The sequence below is a fragment of the Rhinolophus ferrumequinum genome, chromosome X (assembly GCF_004115265.2).
Source record: "Rhinolophus ferrumequinum isolate MPI-CBG mRhiFer1 chromosome X, mRhiFer1_v1.p, whole genome shotgun sequence".
Taxonomy (NCBI): domain Eukaryota; kingdom Metazoa; phylum Chordata; class Mammalia; order Chiroptera; family Rhinolophidae; genus Rhinolophus; species Rhinolophus ferrumequinum.
Window position 1 is genome coordinate 85,478,222 of NC_046284.1, and position 17,503 is coordinate 85,495,724.

At 50.3% G+C, this 17,503-nt stretch overlaps 1 protein-coding gene across 2 annotated transcripts; it reads right to left on the reverse strand.

The window, feature by feature from the left end:
* Positions 1–518: 518 nt before the first annotated feature.
* On the reverse strand, positions 519–15,829 carry PPP1R3F (protein phosphatase 1 regulatory subunit 3F). Of its 2 annotated transcripts, none has more exons than XM_033114145.1 (4): positions 14,798–15,829; positions 5,141–5,196; positions 4,839–4,918; positions 519–2,292 (listed from the first exon to the last, which is right to left on the reverse strand). In XM_033114145.1, the coding sequence occupies exons 1-4, from the start codon at positions 15,787–15,789 to the stop codon at positions 997–999; spliced, it is 2,424 nt and encodes an 807-aa protein (XP_032970036.1). In that variant the 5' UTR covers positions 15,790–15,829; the 3' UTR covers positions 519–996. The 2 variants fall into 2 exon arrangements, with proteins under 2 accessions (XP_032970036.1, XP_032970025.1); XM_033114134.1 differs by having other exon boundaries at positions 4,839–4,921.
* Positions 15,830–17,503: the final 1,674 nt, after the last annotated feature.

Genomic DNA, 17,503 nt, shown 5'->3' on the forward strand with positions numbered 1-17,503 from the left:
TCTACCCTTTTCGAAGCTTCTGGGTTTCCTGTTTTGAGTTAAAAATGCAATGTCTGTGGACAGCAACTCTGGCATGAATTTTTTTGCAGCACATTAACTCCTCTGTCCTTTCTGAGGCCTTCCCAATCTTGGAGGCAGAAGGGTCTCCCTGCTGGTGTCAAAGGCTGTTGTTGTTTTTTCCAGTGACTTCAAAACCTTGTGGCTGATTCACAAACTACCCCCACATCCACAGCTGACCACATCCACCACCGCAACCAAGTGTGTGACACCAAACCCTCACATGGCCACCACTCTTCCTCGCTCCCTGGCAGAATGTGGCTATTACCAAAGGACCTGCCCCTCAACGACCACAGGACCACAAGGTGAGATGACACAGATCCTCAAGGACATATTGAAGTAGCAGCAGCAGGCGTGACCATGTCCCACCCTTCACTCCCCACGGTGGCCCTCCCATAGAGCACGACCACCCAGCACACTCACGCCTGAACAGGAAAACACTGCACAGCAAGACACATCATTTCTCATAGAGCTCTATTGTGGCATATAATAATAGTTACTCTATATAAATTAAATTAAAAATAAAGCTCCAGCAGGTTGCACAGGTTGGCTGTTAATAAATATATCTCTGGGTAATTGTGCCCCAAGACCAGCTCACGACCACTCTCCCTCATCCAGAGAATTATATAAAAATAAATAGAGGCTCGGGGGACGGGTATGGGGGAAGGTAGAACATGCCCAGTTCCATTCTGAAAGTTCTCATTCCCACCATCCACCAGTCCCCTGTTCATCTCCACTGGTATCACCACAGGAGCCCTGTGCAGACTGGAGAGCTCAGGGTGGGGAGGTCTCTCTCCAGTCAAGCATTTTCCAAAAAAAAGGACCCCTCACTACACAGATCCCTCATCCCATCTGAATCCTCTCCTCTGGGGATGGTGCTGCCCCTCCCCAGACCCCAGAGAGGGAGACGTCTGTTATTGCTGGTCCCACAAGTAGCTCCTACGATAACCAAGCCAGAGAGAGGCACAGTACAAGTACCAGGAGGGACATACCACTGTTCAGAGCCACGGGGACCACCACCAGGCCAGCCAAGACTCCCAGAGTCTGGGTCAAGGGCCCCCAGAGCTGGGGAGGCAAAACACACATACATTCTGCAGGGGCTGCTAGGGTGGGAGACCTCTTTGGGGACTCGAGGCTTAGGCCTGAACCCTCTTCATCCTGGGAGCTCACATGGGACCTGGCCAGGCTGGAAGAGCAGACTTCAGCCCCCAAAGTACCCAGGAGGGTGAGACTTTGCCCCTGCAGGACTGGAGCAGCTGGTTCTTTGCCAGATATAGGAACCCAGCTGTCTGCCCACTCAGTGGTAAACTCCATCGGGGCTTCTGTACCTCCCAGGGACCCAGTCACCCCAGGTATCACCCTATTCACATGCAAAGAGTCAGTGTCCTTGCCCATCCCCGTCTCTGGAGCCCCAGTGAACTGACCCTCTGTACCCAGAACCACAGGGCTGTCACATCCCGAGCCCTCTGCCCACGGGAGCCATACATCTCCCATAGTAGCTACCACAGAATGGGCCCCGGAGAGGATTTCTGGAGGCGATTCCTTGGGGGTGCCCCCTTCTGGACTGGAGGGTATCATAGAGAGTCCCTCTTCACCCTCCCCCTCCTCATCAGGGTCCTCCGTGTCCTTGATGAGCTCCACACCACGCCCCAGCCGGGCATAGTGTAGTGTGATCTCCTCAGCCAGGGCACTGTTCAGGGCCCGCTCAGGGCCAGGCCACTTCAAGATCAGGTCGCGGTCCGTAAGTATGCCCAGAGGATGGCTGGGGGACACCCCTCCATCTGTGGAGCCCTCCCCACCACTTCCTACCCCACCTGCAGCCACAGCAGCCCGCAGGCGACTCAGGTGGGACAGGTAGAGCTGCTCCAGCTCCTGGTCAATGGTGTCCTCGCCGAGCAGCTCCTCCAACCCACTCACAACCTCCAGACCCCCGGGGGGCTCATCCATAATAGCCCCCACCATGGCGTCCTTTCGGCCCCCTCCATTTTCACTTGATACTTCCCACGTGGCCTCCACCCGTTGCTGGCTAGGTTCCAGGAGAGGCCCAGCTGCCCCCTCACTTGCATCAGGCCCTGAGGCCTGGTCCCTGGGGGAGCCACCCAGGCCATAGAGAGAAGAGGACGGGGAAATCCTGATGGCCGGTGCCTGGTGGACCTCTGTGAAAGCCACAGGCAGCCTGCTTCTGGGGATGTCACCTTCCTCTGGGGGGTTGCCAGTCACTGTAACTTCAGACACCTGGAGCCATTGGGGGGGGTGGGAGAGGAAAAAAGGGGAAGGAAATGAAGTAGAGGAGGGGATAGGACAAGCAGAGACAGTGAGAACTGATAACAGCCCACACCCAGCCCCACAGGTGTTTCCAGATAAAATCTCCTTAAAGAACCCTCTATAATTCTCTAAATTCCAAAGGTTATGTAATCAAGATTAAAATAACAAAATTAGATGAAGTCAAAGGGGGCTTCCCGCAAATCATAAAGCTGAGGAATTCAGCGGGCACCAATACTCAGTGAATGACTGTCAGTAAATACTGTTGGTTGACCTCTAAAACATATCTAAAATATCTTCCATGAATTTATGTATTTTCTCTTTTTAAAAAATGTATTTCCTAGTTCTGTCTTTTGACGAGGCCTAGAAACAATGACCGATCTCGTAGCAACAAGCACACCTAACACCCAGATCTAAATACCATTCTCCACTAAAAGGAACCAGGGCTCCTTAAATAAATGGCTGTTTCTAGGTTGGGGGCAGGTAAAATACAAGATGAGTCTGGGACATACTGCCATACCAGCATGTGAGAAAGCGCTCAAAGAATGATGGGTATGTGTCAAAAGGATTCTGAAGCCAATCTAAATAAGCTTCCACTGGCCAGAGACAGTTCAATTTAAGCGTCAGAATAAATAAGGGCTATGGGTTGGAATTGATCAAATATGTTTAAAATTCATGAGTTAATAATGATATACCAAAAACAAAAATCCTTTATTTGGTCACCTATGGAGAAGTTCATTTCTTCTAAAGACTGGAAAATCAAAGGGGAAAAATTAAGTATTTATACAGCTTTTCTTATACAAACTATATACCTTCAAGGTATATACTGTCAAGGTAGCCAGACAGCTGATGTGAGAAAGTTTTTCTTTAGACAAAAATTCTAGCTAATAAATGAAGTGGGAATAAGAGAATTAAACAGAATCAATTCTATTTTAATTAATAATAGATTATATCTAGTAAATTATTTTCATTAAATTAATAGTTTACTAAATTAATTAAATTTAATAATGGATCGACTTGATAGAATTAATAAATTAATAAAAATAGAGTAAGAAATATGTTTCCACATGGATGCAATCAGCCAAATCCAGACTGTGGGAAACTCTATAAGACAAACAAGGTTTCTTGAACAAATTGCAAGAAAAGTGGGGGAGATTTAAAACTCCCAAAAGACCCATCAACCAAATGCAATGTCTTGACCTTGTTTGGATCCTAAAACACTTATGAGGTAAGAAAATTAGAACACTGACCAAATATTTGATGATACTAAGGAATTATTGTTAATTATCTGAAGTGTGATGATAGCAGGTTTTGGTTTTGTTTTTTAATAGTTCTTAATTTTCTGATACAAACAGATTTATGGATGGAATAATGTCTGGGTTTTTTCCAAAATAATTCCATAGGGAATGAGTGGAGTATAAAAACGTAGGAATGGACATGTGTTGAAATTTGTTGAAGCTGGGTGATGAGTATATATGAGTTCATTACATTAGTCTCTTTATCTATACTTGAAACTCTTTGTAATAAAGGACACACACACACACACACACACACACACACTACAACATCTCCAGAATCTCTCCACCTCCCTGCCAGCACTTGCATCACTTGCCTGGCCCGCTGCAGTGGCCTCCTCTTCACTGTCCCCTGCTTCTGCCCTCACCCCTGCGGTCTATTTCCCTCACAGCAGCCAGAGGGAGCCTGTGAAATCCTAAGTCAGATCATGATTCTTCTGTGCTCACAACCCTCCCGTGGCTCCCCTGTCACTCATAATAAAAGCCAGAGTCCTCTCCATGGCCCGCGAGGCCCTACACAATGTGACCCCACCACCTCTCCAACCTCACCATCTCCTCCTCCTCCTCACTGCTCCTCGCTATTCATTACACACATTAGTCACGGCCTCACCTCTGGGACTTTGCACTTACCTGGGATGTTCTTCCCCTAGTTATCCACGCAGCTCACTTTCGCACCTTCCTCAGGTCTTTGTTCAAATCTCGCTTACCACTAAGGCCTTCCCTGGCCGCTCTAAAATCTAAAGTTGCAAACATGTCTCTCCCCCCACCCCCGGTTCTTTCCTTATCCCTCTCTCTCTCTCTCTCTCTCTCTCTCTCTCTCTCTCTCTCTCTCTCTCTCTCTCTCTCTTTCTCTCTCCCCCATCCCTTTATTTTTTTCCTTAGCACCCATCATCATCTAAAATACCATATATTTGAACTATTATTTTGTTTTGTTATGTCTCACTCCACTGAAATGTCAGTGAGCCCCATGAAGACAGCATTTTTTGGCCACTACCATATTCCCAGCATCCATGACAGTGCTTGGCACAGAGCAAGCATTCAATAAATATTTGCTAAGTTAAAAAATGACATTTCAATAAGCCCAGGTGAATAACTGCATTCTACACCATCGAGTTCTGATTTAGGGGATATTCTTGCAACCTAGGGTGGACCTAGAGCAAGTCAGCCCCCACCATCCAGCCTCCTATCGGGCTGTCCAGCCAAAGGCTGCCAGGGCCTGCTTACCTGAAGTGTCATCTGTGGCCATGGGCGGAGAGGGGTGGGGGCCACCAAGGGACCCACTGACTCCTGGATATCAGGGCGCTCTGCTGGAGAGAAGAGAAGGGCAGTGCTGGGGCAAGGAAGCGGACAAGCAAGCCTGGTTTGGTTAAGAAAATCTGTTCTAGCCAATTGGCAGTTATGCTTCTGAAGCTTTCAGTGACAGTCTAAGGCAGAGGGTGCTTCTTAATTTGTATAGAAAGGAAAAGGAGAGGAAGAAAGAAATGGTAAATATAAGCGAAAACTCCCACTGCCTGCCAATTGCTTACCCACAGCAGGTGTATTATCATCCATGCTCTTCATCCTCAGCTCTTCCTCGTTAGGCCTGTGGGGCACAGAAGAGAATGCATGGATCTAACACCCTGAGAGGCCAGTTCTGCCACCCACCAGCAACTTCTGAGCCTCTGTGGTGGCTCAGCCTCACCTGACAGCTGTTCTCTCTTCTGCTGCCTCCTTCTATCCCACTTATAAAAGTCCTACACATTAATTGTAGAAAATTTACAAAATACAGGAAAGCATAAAGCAGTAAAAAAGTCACACATCAGCCAGATGCAATCACCGTTACCATTTTGGAAAACTTGATTGCAGACGTTCTACGAAATCATTTGGATTCTGCAGCTATAGTTTCACAGCTGACTTTGTCCATTTAACAGTAAGAAGCATCATGATGTACTTTTGTAAACATTTGAAATGGCTGCTTACTATTCCTATCCTATGGGCTCACCATGAGGTATGTAGCCATTCCCTTCCTACTGAGCAGCTAGGTTATTACCTCCATTTTATTCTCATAAAGCAGGCTTCAGCAGACATCATTGGGTATAGCTTTATGAACAATTTGGATCACTTCTTTAGGGTATCTTCCTGGCTGTGGAGGAGTCCATCTTTTCCCAAAAAGGGCAGGCAAGGACTGGGGGGGGGGGGGGGCCGGGAAGCAGCAAAGGGAGGAAGCGACTGGAGAATGGGAAGGAGGTCAGCAGAAAAGGAAGTAACTTGGGGTCACAGAGGCATGGTTCCCTCCGCCAACCCTCCAGCCTGGCAGAGCACATAACTTCCCTGAGCCTCACCCTCCTCACCTTAAAACGGAGCACAGGGGATCCAGGATGTGTACACCAAGCACAGGGCAGTCAAGAGAAATGAGGACATCAATCCAGACACTAGGGCCTGGCCCAGAGCAGGGGCTGAATCAACCGTAGATATTCGTTGGTCTCGGTCCTCCTTCACCAGGCAAGTCGGACCCCAAGGTCTAAGTGGCACAAGCTAAGTGTATTTAAGCCAGTCCCTGCCATGGGTGGGGTCACGAGGATCATGGAGAAAGCACTGTTCTCATTCTCACAAATGAGTATCAAATGTTTACAGATTAAGGCAGCGAGGAAAGCATTAACTAAAACATGTTCTAAGACCTCACAGGAGGCAATTGCTCAAACCTGTTTCTTCCTAGAGGTAACTTGATGATGTTGACATTTCTGAAAATGGTTACAATATTTTGAAAACATGTAATCAATTACCTTCACTGACAGAGAATATCACTAGCTGACCCAAATAGTTACTATGGCATTAGGCAGTTTTAAGTGTTCCACATATACTATTAATTAAATCCTCACAGCAACCCTGAGATAGGTACTTTTAATCATCTGAAGTAGTCAGTATTATTATCCTCATCTTACAGATGATGAAATTGAAGCTGAGTAAATGGCTCAAGGTCACACAGCAAGGGTCAAAATCTAGGCTTTCCAGCTCCTAAGTCTTCTCAAACAACAAACTGCTGCTTCTGGGGTGAGGGAGACTGGCGTCTTACCTCAACCTGATCTCCAGTCCTTTCCAGGAGATCAAGGTAGGCAGCAATAGTAGACAAGATCCCTCCCTCCACCTTCATTCAGGCTTTTCTTTGGACCTGCCTTTTGCCCACATAACTCACACCGTTTCCCTGCCTTCGTGGGACATGTGGCTAGGAAACCACCAGACACAGAAGTAGCTGCAAGAACTGCTTTTTATTAGCTCCCTTGGGCAGGAAACTTGAACCATGTACATGGATTTAGATCCTGGAAGCTCCAGAAGGAACCATCCATCTTTCTCCATGGACTAGGTCTCACGCATCCCACCAGAGGTCTTTGAATGAGAATACTACAGGGCCTGGAGTGGGCGGCTCCAGGAGCCCAGCCATCAACAACTATACACGACAGATAAGAAAGGGGGATGTGGGCAAACGGCTTGGTCCTGCACCAGTCCCCTCCGTGGCTCTAAAATCCAGGTTTTTGGATTTATGGCCTGACAAGACTTCTTTTGCTGGTATATTCCTTCATTAAAGAAAACGTCATCTTCCTAGGATCTTCTCAAGCAAGACTCTTCGAGAAGACCCACAAACAGACAGAAAGGCAGCCTTCTCTCCCAGAGGTAGGACTAAGCAAGCTGTCCCCTGCCATCTGGCCCAGGGCTGACATGCACAACAACCAGGCTTCTGAAAGCCACTCCAGAGTCCTAGGTGTATGTAAGAGAGCAGGGAGGGATCTCAGGATGCAGTCAACCAGCAGGAAAAGAACTCCACAGGTCAGTTGAAGAAAGAGAAACAAAAATCAAATCCTCCAGCCCCCAGAGCATCTCTTCTGCAGCCAAGGAGGGTGAGAAGAGGGGCAACATGCAAAAATCAGGTCAAGCGATTTAGCCAATCGAAAGATCCACGAAATGAGACGTACACAGGTAACTCACAGGTACCTCCCTACCTCCAAAGTCAGCAATGAAACCAGGAGGCACCACACCAGCATCTAGTGTCTGCGCCTGCACCGTGGGCCCTTCTCATTGATACACCAAGTCATTCGAAAAACCTTTGCATCTGTCCTTCAAAACAACACCCTTCCCTTTTTACAAATGCAGAAACTGAGGCTCAAAGAACCATGTCTCTACAACCACTAACGATACATCACACAGATAACACCCAAAGAGGGCTCCATTTTGAAGACAGTGTTTGAAACTGTGGGCTTAAAAACAAAGGAAAACCTAAATATCCTTGAATGGTCTTTCACAGTAAACATTCGAGGGCGGCTATGACTTTAATCAAAAGGAGCATAGTGAGAGAAATGGATTACCAATGTATACTGACTCACTGATCAGTAACAGAGAAGAAGCGTTCTTAGAAAAATGGGGAGGGAGGAGATTAAGAACAAAACTGTACCTCCAGTGCGCTTGCTCATTTTTGAGAAGGAAGCCTGCTTTGGGCACCAGCCCCACAAATGCCACGTGGTATCTCCTCAGGAGCAATAGGCAGCAGTGGGCTGGCACACACAAGCCCGGGGACATCTTGAGCACAGGTCCTTCGGTTGCTTGTGAGAACCAGTCAAAACGGTATAGCCTAGAAGGGGCCTGTATGCCAGCCTCCTGGGTGTGAAAATTCTTCCTGCCATCAGGAAACTCAATGACCACTGACCTCAGATGGCACCCAGAGACCAGGGGGTGAGATTTCAGAAAGAGGTGCCATTGGCCCCAGCCTAGGTCAGCCAAGACAGAATAAAACAGTGAATCTCCACAGAGAGAGCGAGCAAACGAGGCCTGACAACCCCCACGGGAAAGAGCAGAGCAGACTTTCAGAGCAGTCACATCACGGACAGCCCCACCACCTGAGTTCGCCGTGAGCACCCCCGACGCTCATGTTTTCAAAGAACTTGGCCAGCCAAAAGTGGGTCACACCCTGAAACCCAAAGGCAAACTCAGCAGACCCCAGCAATGTGCAGACAACCTGAAGATAAGGCTGACTCTCAGGGAAGTGGGGGGGGGCCAGGTGGCTTCAGAAACCTGCCCTGTGATACTTGGAATCCCGGTTACCCTGAGCTATCTGCTTTCTGAAAAGAACAGGGTTTGAAGGCAGCTATGAAAGCCACCAGGTTGTGTGGGGCGTTCCTCTGACTTCTCCAACTATAGTCTGTGTCAGTGTCAACTCTGGAACTTAGGGACAATCCAGGAGGGTGGAAGGAGTTTATTGTGCTAGGAGCTTGACAGCAGTGACTTCATTTGGCTATGACCCACAGTAAGAAACACATTGTACATGATAAGCCAGCACTTCCCATACATATGTAAATATATATACATATATGTAAGAAACAGCTGTTCTTTGCATGAAACACTTACCTTTACTACATGTTGTGATGCACTGATTATTTCCTATGCCGTTTCTTGTTTTTAATGCTTGTTGGAATCCAGTACATTGATTTCACATCTCAATAATTAACGGTCGTGACACGTAACTTTGAATAAACCCAGCTCTGCCACCTACCAGCTATGTGACCTGGAGCAAGTTATGCCTCAGTTTCCTCATCTGTGAGGAGGGAATAATAGTAATACCTACCTCAGAGAGCTGTTGGATGGATTGAGGTAATGGAGGGAAATCGCCTGTGAAGGGCTTAACAACCAGTAATCCCCTCCACATTCCCACTAAGGGAAATGGAGGCTCTGAAGAAACAACTTGCCCAGCATTGCCCAGCAGGTCAGATGTGTCACCCAGCCTGGTAGAGCAGTTAAGAACGGGGCCATTAGAGCAGGACCCCAACTCTGCCCCTTTCATAGTATGTGTCCTCAGGCCCACGTCCTTAACTATGACACTCTACCAGTTTTCTGTGGCATAAGAGTATCACTCACGTTAAATCCTCACTCTCCAGACAACTAAGATCACCCCTGGCCCGTCCTATTTCAACTTTGATTGTTCTGGTTTCCCGACGCTGCCAACTCAGAAAGCCAGTTGGGTTCCCACCCATTCAGCCACAGGTGCGCCTAAAACTCGAGGCCTTACTGTGCATCAGCCCATGGCAGACCGTGGAGACACAATGGTGAGCAAACCCAACTAGGTAGCTTACAATTTAGTGTGAAGGAAAACATTAAAAAAATACTCACACTCAATCTTTCAACAAACATTTATTGAGCACCTGTTAAGTGCCAGGCACCGAGGCAGGCCCTGTGGGAATACAGAGGTGAACACAAGCGGACCACGTCCCTACCCCTCGCGGAGCTTACAGTCTAGCAGGGCAGAGTCATCCAAAAATCCCTTAATGAAGTCTAACTACAAACTGAGGTCAATGCCTTCAGAAAAGGAAAGAAAGTCCCAGAACAAGGAGCCCTGGCCCAGACTATAGGTCAGGGAGAATTTAGGATGCTTAGAAGAAAAACGGGCAAGGGAGGGGTAGGGGAGTGAGAGGTTGTGTGGGAGGTGATGGATTCAATCTGGAACAAGGGGGAGTTTGAGGCATGTCTGGGACTTCAGCTAAGTGGAGACAAAAGTTTGGATACATGAGGCTGAAAGGAAGGGCAGGAGAAAGAGAAGGGCCAGGGAATTAAGAGGAAAAGCAGCAGAGGGTGGTCCCAGGGCAAAGGAAGAAAGTGTTTTAAGTAGGAGTGCTCAACCACTTCAAGAAGAAAACCAAAATCCTAGCTGTGGAATCTGATAGATGCAGGGGGCCAAAGCAAGTGCAGAAACAAGTGCAGGCAACTCTTTAGAGGGGATTCAGCAACGAAGGGGAGGAGGGTGATTAGGTGCTGGCCAAAAGCAGCAGGGACAGAGGTGGGGTCAAAGGACAGACTTTTAAGGCAGTAGAGATGCTGGCATGTATAAAGGCCGATAGAGGATCAGGAGAGGAGGGCAGTGAAAAACTGCCAGGAGAGAAAGGGAAACTGATTATGTCAGGTTCTGGAGCAAATGGCAGAAAATGGAACCCAGAGCACGAGTTGGGGGCCTGGCCTGAGGGAAGAAAAGGAACCCCTCCTCCCCTGTAACACAAGGGAGGGAAATCAGTTTGCAGGTTTGGGAAATGCAAGTTGTGGGGAGTCCCATTCTTACGGCTTCTATTTTGGTTTTTTGAAGCAGGAAGTAAAATCTGAAAGTAAAGAACATTTAAAAGAGTCACATCAGGGAAGAGACAAGAGTGGATCCACTGGCAGGCAGAGTGGAAAATGATCCTGAATTTCTGGCAATGCTCATCTGCTCTACTCCAAGACATTCTCTAACAGGGCTTGCATGGTTGGCTCTATAAGAAAACCGGGACCTGAGGAAGTTGGGATGGACAGGCTTCCTAAGAAGCCCTCTTAGAACTGAAGGATCAAAATGAGGAGCCTGCAAGGGGCACAGGACCCACATTCCTGGTGACAGAAACAGCATGGGCAAAGGCCCTGAGGCAGGAAGGGGTAAGGCACCTTGCTGGTGGCACAAAGACCATGGTGATAGGAGCTCAGAAGGCAGACGACGGCCTAAGGTGTGACTAGCAGCCATGGAAGCCAAGTTGGGGGAGAAGGCAGGGAATGCCTGCAGGCCACGCTGAGGCTTTCTTGGTCTTTGTTTTTAAGGGGACGAGGACACCTCCTAAGGGTGTTAAGCCAAGGCAGACCAGGAGGGCTCCTCCCCACATCTGCCCTGGGACTGTGGACTCGGAGCCTGTTTGCTCATCCAGGAAAGAGGGATAAAACAGTCTATCTCACCAGGAACACTTAAAGGATTAGGTGACACGTTGCATGCAAATACTCAGCCAAGTGCCTAGCAAAGAGCAGGGTCTCTGCCAGGTCTCACGTAAGGGCCCTCTGTACCTGGCCCTTTCCACCCAATTGCACCACAAGCCCTCTGACATCTCAGCATCTTTTTCCCTGTGTGAACCTAGCACTGCACCCAGCACATAATAGGCCCTCAATAAATGCTTGCTGATAGATCATCTCTAAGCTTAAGGGTTATCAAAAGACTGGTCCAGCGACCCAGGGAATGCAGCCATTTCGGTTTCTGAGCTGTCTCCCGATGGCTTCTCCCATGTCCTGACCTGATGTGGCTGCGCACAGTGGGCCTGCAGCCTTCCTGAACGGGAAGCCCTCCACAACAGGGCTCCCGCAGGTTAAGGCTATCTCCTGAGATCCTCCATTTCCCAAGAGGGCTGGGTCACAGGGGGCGGCTGTTCTTCAACAGCGCTCCAAGTCACCAGCAGCATAAAGGTTTTAAAACAATAATAAGTTGAAATGTACTCGCCAAGAAAGCCACCAACCTACAAAGAAAATCTTATCGCTGATCTTGCAATGAGCACCAACCTCCCCTCTGCAGGAGCTGAGATCAAAAGATTAAGAAGCTATCAAAAAGCCATCTGCCCACTTAAAATAATATCACAAGTCATGTTAGGAACCACAGACCTGGGGCCAGATACCAAAACAATTGTCTGAACGGGCTGCTTCAATTTCTCCTTAAAACCACCCATGTATTTTAAAAGAAAAACACCCTCTCCACCCACCTTCGCCCTGCAAGCTTCTGATTTCTCTGTTCCCTTCCTTTCACACTCTAAAATTACCAAACTCTATTACCCAAACTGTCGCATCTTACAGACAGGGCTCCCACGACAACCGGCTGGGATGACGACTTGGGAAAAGTGACATAAACAAAGGTGATTCTGGGGCACTGGAACAGCTGAACATCTTGATCTGGGTGATGGTTACACAAGGGCATAGATATGTAAAAATCCACTGAACTCACCACTTAAGTTCAGTACACTTCATGTAGCTGTATTAGCTCAGTAAAGCAAAAAAAAAAAAAAAAAAAAGGAAAAGGTAACAAGCTGGGAACACCAGAAGCAAAGTGCAGAATCTGCCCCGAATCCTATCAGACCTTCAAGAGGACCAGATTTTTTTTCAAAAATGCCCCTAGCATCTCCTCCCTGCTCTTGCCACTCACTAACTGAGCGAACTTAAATGAGCCGGCTCACCTCTCTGAGCTACCTCAGTTTCCCCCTCTATTAAATGGGCATAATCATGGCACCTAGAGCACACAGCACGCACAGCAGGACTCAGAATGGACTCGAAGCTTTTAGCACAGAGATCAGTAAGTACAAGCCCGCCACTATTGTCTTTCGCAGATACTGCCACGCTTGTTACCTTGCCCATGTTTGCTGTGTCCAAGCCAACCACACCAAGTGACTGTCATTCCCCTTTAGCAGATGATGAAACTGAAGCAACGCCATACAGCTGGTGGCAGGCAGAGCAGTTTGGAACGGGAACCCAAGGAACCGCATGTGTGATCTAAGTGCTTATACTAGCCAACACCTATATGGCACCACTATGAGCAAGGCTCGGTTCTGAGTGCTCTTACTTGTCGCCTGTGAAGTAGGTGCTATAATTATCTGTTTTACAAATGAGAGTACTGAGGCACAGTGCAGTTAAATGAGTTGGCCAAGGTTACAAGGCCAGTAGATGGCAGATCTGGGGGAGAAGGCAGGGAATGCCTGCAGGCCACGCTGAGGCTTTCTTGGTCTTTGTTTTTAAGGGGACGAGGACACCTCCTAAGGTTGTTAAGCCAAGGCAGACCAGGAGGGCTCCTCCCCACATCTGCCCTGGGACTGTGGACTCGGAGCCTCAGTTTGCTCATCCAGGAAAGAGAGATAAAACAGTCTATCTCACCAGGAACACTTAAAGGATTAGGTGACACATTGCATGCAAATACTCAGCCAAGTGCCTAGCAAAGAGCAAGGTCTCTGCCAGGCCTCACACAACAAATCCCAGATGCCAGAGTCCACTCTTAACACTGTAAGGAAAGAGCCATGCTGCCTGCCCCCCTTAGACTAAGTCTCAGGTTACTATGGAGCTCACAGGTCAGTAAGTGGGTGCTTGCCTGCTTGCTCAAGTACCCAGGCACAACTGCCCACTGCCTGAGCTAAACCATTCTGAACCACCCACAGCCTAAGGCCTTGCCAGGACCACAAAACATCGCGCTGCAACCAGAGGCTTCTGATCCAGCATATACAAGGTCCAGAAAAGCACTTTTCCATTCCCATTTCCAGTCCTCTCAGGACCAGGGAAATGTATGCATTTCCCATGCATGCAAGGAGAATCTACATATCCCAGACTAGACTTTGGTGACCCCCAAGAGAATCAGGCCTAGCTGCTATCCTTGAAGGACATATAGCTTGATAGAGAAAACCTAGGAGAATCTTGTCTCAGGGCCTCTTGTGTTAACTGGTTCTGCCAGGCCTTGAATAGTCACAGGTGGTATGGCAAAAACAAAGGAAATGAGCTTCAAAGTCCAGGCCCATCTGGTTCTGCCTCTGCCAGAGCCAATGCTTCCCTGAGAGAGCATGGGCTCAGCTCACCTCCCCAGACCTCAGACTAGAGCATAAGAGTAAAGAGTGCACAGGTTTCAAGGTTAGACATGGCCAAATTGGAAAAGCCAGGTGCCATCACTTCCTTCACCAGTTTCTCCCTGGTTTCATGCTGTCAAATGGATCAGATTACCTGCCCCCCACTAGCAAGGCCGCTGGTCCACACTACCATGTCACTGCAGTTCTCTCTACTCCGGCACACAGCCCATTCACACCGAGCTCATTCCCATCTCAGGACCTTTGCACTTGCTCTTCTCTCTGCCTAGAACACTCTTGCTCTCACGTGTGCGTAACTGCTCCTCTTTGTCATTCAAGGCTCAGTTTCAATGGCACCTCCTCAGAAAAGTCCTGTTTCCTTCTCTACAAACTTTCTCCCTCCATATCTGTGCATAACTCTTCTTATCATCATCCAGGACTCACCTCTTCAAAGGCCCTCCCTGAACACCCTGTCTAAAGCAGCTATTCCCTCCCAAACTCTCCCCTTATTTTACTTTCCTCTCAGCAGCTAACTTTATCCCTATGTTTCTTATCTGCTTGCTTGTTGTTTTTTCCAACTGTCTCCCATAGGAGCCTGTATGATCCTTGAGGGCAGGAAAGATGTCTGTCTTGTTCAGGGCTTTACAGTGGAATTCAATAAATGAATGAATGAAACCCCAGTAATTAAAACAGAGCCTAGCACATGTTTGGCCTCCATTACTCTTTGACTAACTGACTGAATGTGCCCTCCTCCCTGTCCTGGAGAGCAGGCCTGAGGGGTTCCTGGGTCAGGATGCTTGTCCTCCATCCTAGACACAGCCCTGCCTTGGCGGAGGTGGCGCTGGCAGACATTACCTGCGCCTCACCGGCTTCATGCAGCTCTTCAGCTGCCTGGCCTCAGCCTCCACGGGACCCTGGCACTCGGGCTGTGGCTCCAGCTGCTGCTGCTGGAGCAGCCCTTCAGCATCAGTGGGTGTGGGAGCGGGTGCGATCCGGAGCAGGACTGTGTAGTTGCGGCCGTGGTTGTTGGCCCAGAAAGTGCCCTCGGGGGTCTCATAGCGCACCACGAAGTCCAGGCGCGCCCCATCGCCCGCGCCCTCAGCAAAGGGCAGCTGGAAGGCAAAGCGGTCTGTGCGGCCGCAGTCGTCGGGTGAGGAGGCAGACGCCTGGCCAGGGCCCAGGCCAAGGCCCGGATCCAGGATGGGATCTCCTGCTCCTGGTCCTCCCGCTCCTGCCCCCGGCGGGCTGCGCGGGACGTAGCGGGCTGGGTGGTCGAAGAAGGAAGCCCAGCCGTCGTGTGAGGCCCGCACGTGCACCGCCTTCTCGAAGGAGCGGTTCAGCACGCGCACCAACCCGCGCAGCACCGGCGGGCGTCCCCCAGGCACCCACACCCCGGCACCCCCGGGGACCGCTCCGGGAGGCGGCAGCAGTGCCTCCAGCTCCACCATGACGCGCCCCAAGCGCTCCAGACGACCCGGCGCGGGCGGCAGCGAAAATGTGGGCACCAAATAAAACCCCCCGCCGGCGGGGACAGGGCACAGCGACGAGGGCTCAGGGCAAGCCTCCTCTTCCTCCTCCCCTTCATCCCCATCCTCGCCATCGTCGTCCTCATCAGCCCCGCCACCTTCGCCATCTTGCCCGGCCGCCTCCGCCATCTTGCCCGCCCCAGGCCCGCCCCACGGCCGGTAGCGGCGCAGCTGCGCCAGAGGCAGCCCCAGGGCCTCGTCGGCGAAAAGCACCCTCCGCGGGGCCACCGCTGCCTCGACAGAGGTGCGGGGCTCGCCCACGGCTGGCGAGGGGGGCGCGGGAGGCCGCAGCGGGGGCTCCACAGGGGCCGTGCGCGCCATATCGGCGGCAGCCGCGGCACCGACGGCACCGGCGGCGGGACCGGCGGGGGCAGGGCCTGAAGGGGCGGGCAGCCAATGGGAAGGTCCGCGCGGGGGGGTATGGCTCAAGGGGGGCGTAGGCGGCGGGATGAAGACAGGTGTAGCAGACAGCCAATGGGGAGCCGCACGCAGGTGACGTAGCGGTGAATCGAGTGCCGGAGAAGCACGCCGCCAATAGGGATGCCTGAGAGTGGGCAGTGTAGGAGGCGGGATGATCGGTGAATCAATAGGGAGGCCTGAATGGGGGTGGTGTAGGTTCTGGGATGCGGAGAGCATCAGTAGGACTGCTAAGGGGAAGTGTGAGCAAAACTGGCTTCTGGGCGGCGGGGAAAATGGAATGGCTACAGGCGATGGGGGCAGCAGGCAGTGAACGGAGAGGCCCGAAAAGTAGGAGATCCCTGGGTTGCGAAGATAAGTAGTGGGATGGAAGCTAGAGACAGTGAACAGCCAATGGGGAGCCGCGCGCCAGTGGTGTAGAGGAGGGGTGACGATAATGGCTGCAAGGAGTCAATGGGGAGTGTTGTGTGCGTGCATGACACCTTCAAGGGGCGGTGCCAGGGCGGGATTAGCCAATACAGAGGCTAGAATGAGCACAAAACGTGGTTTGTGAGTCCTCGGAGGCGGAACTGGAGGGGCAGAGCCAATGGGCGTGGGCGGTGAAGGCGGGAGCAAGGAAGAGAGATGGCGGAGAGCCAATGGCGGAGCCAGAGTGAAGTTGTGCCTCCCAAGGGCAGTGCGGAGGGACATGAAGGCGGGACATAAAAGAGCAGAGCCAACCGGAGCGTTATAGGTAGTGAGGGATGAAGAGCCAATAAGGAAGCCAGAGAAGACGGTACGTACAGTAGGCGGTCTGGGCTGTAGCGTGTTCTAGCAGCAGAACCGTAGAATGCCTCTGGTGAATGGATTTACCTTCTCCCTAACCTTCCATGACTCCCTATTGCCCCCACCAGCTGTGAATCCGCAGAGCCCCTGAAAGAACTAGACTGCACCCAAGCATGAGATCTAAGAAAGCAAAACGGACTCTCCTGTCGCAGTTACTGGGTCTCCTCTGCCCACCTCCAAGCTTTTGCTTGAGTAGTGGCCCTAGCCAAGAATGCCCCTGATTGTCATCCTCAGCATTCTCCAGGACTTGGCACCATCGTTGAATGAATGGCCGAAAGAGAAACTGAGCTTTTTAGGAAGATTAGCTTTTTCTAACCAGCTCAGCAAAAGACTGAGCCTGACAATGCCGCCAAGAGTTGACTGACATAATCACAAATCCAAGCCCTGTCATTCTTGCCCAACTTGGCCCTCCACACCCCACAGTGGCCTCACTTTCTTTCTGTCTGTCCCCATCTCTGCTTCTGTTCCCTCTCCCAAGAGCACTGCCCCTTCTGCTTCCTCCATCTAGTCAACTTTGACTCTCCCTTTGAGGTCTCACCTCCTGTGGGAACTGAATTGTAGCTTTTGTCCACTGATCATGTCCCTTCATACATTTTCCCCTCCATCCCAAATGCAAGGTTTTGACTCAGCATCCCTAGGAGGGAAGCAGTCCTCTCACCAGCTCCCCCCGCCGCGTGTCCCAGTGTCCAGGTGTCATGGGTGAGGGAGGAATATGTTCCACTGAAAGTAACAGAAAAATCATGAAATAATGGAAGTTCAGCAAGGTAGAACTTTATTTTTTTTAATCACCTAA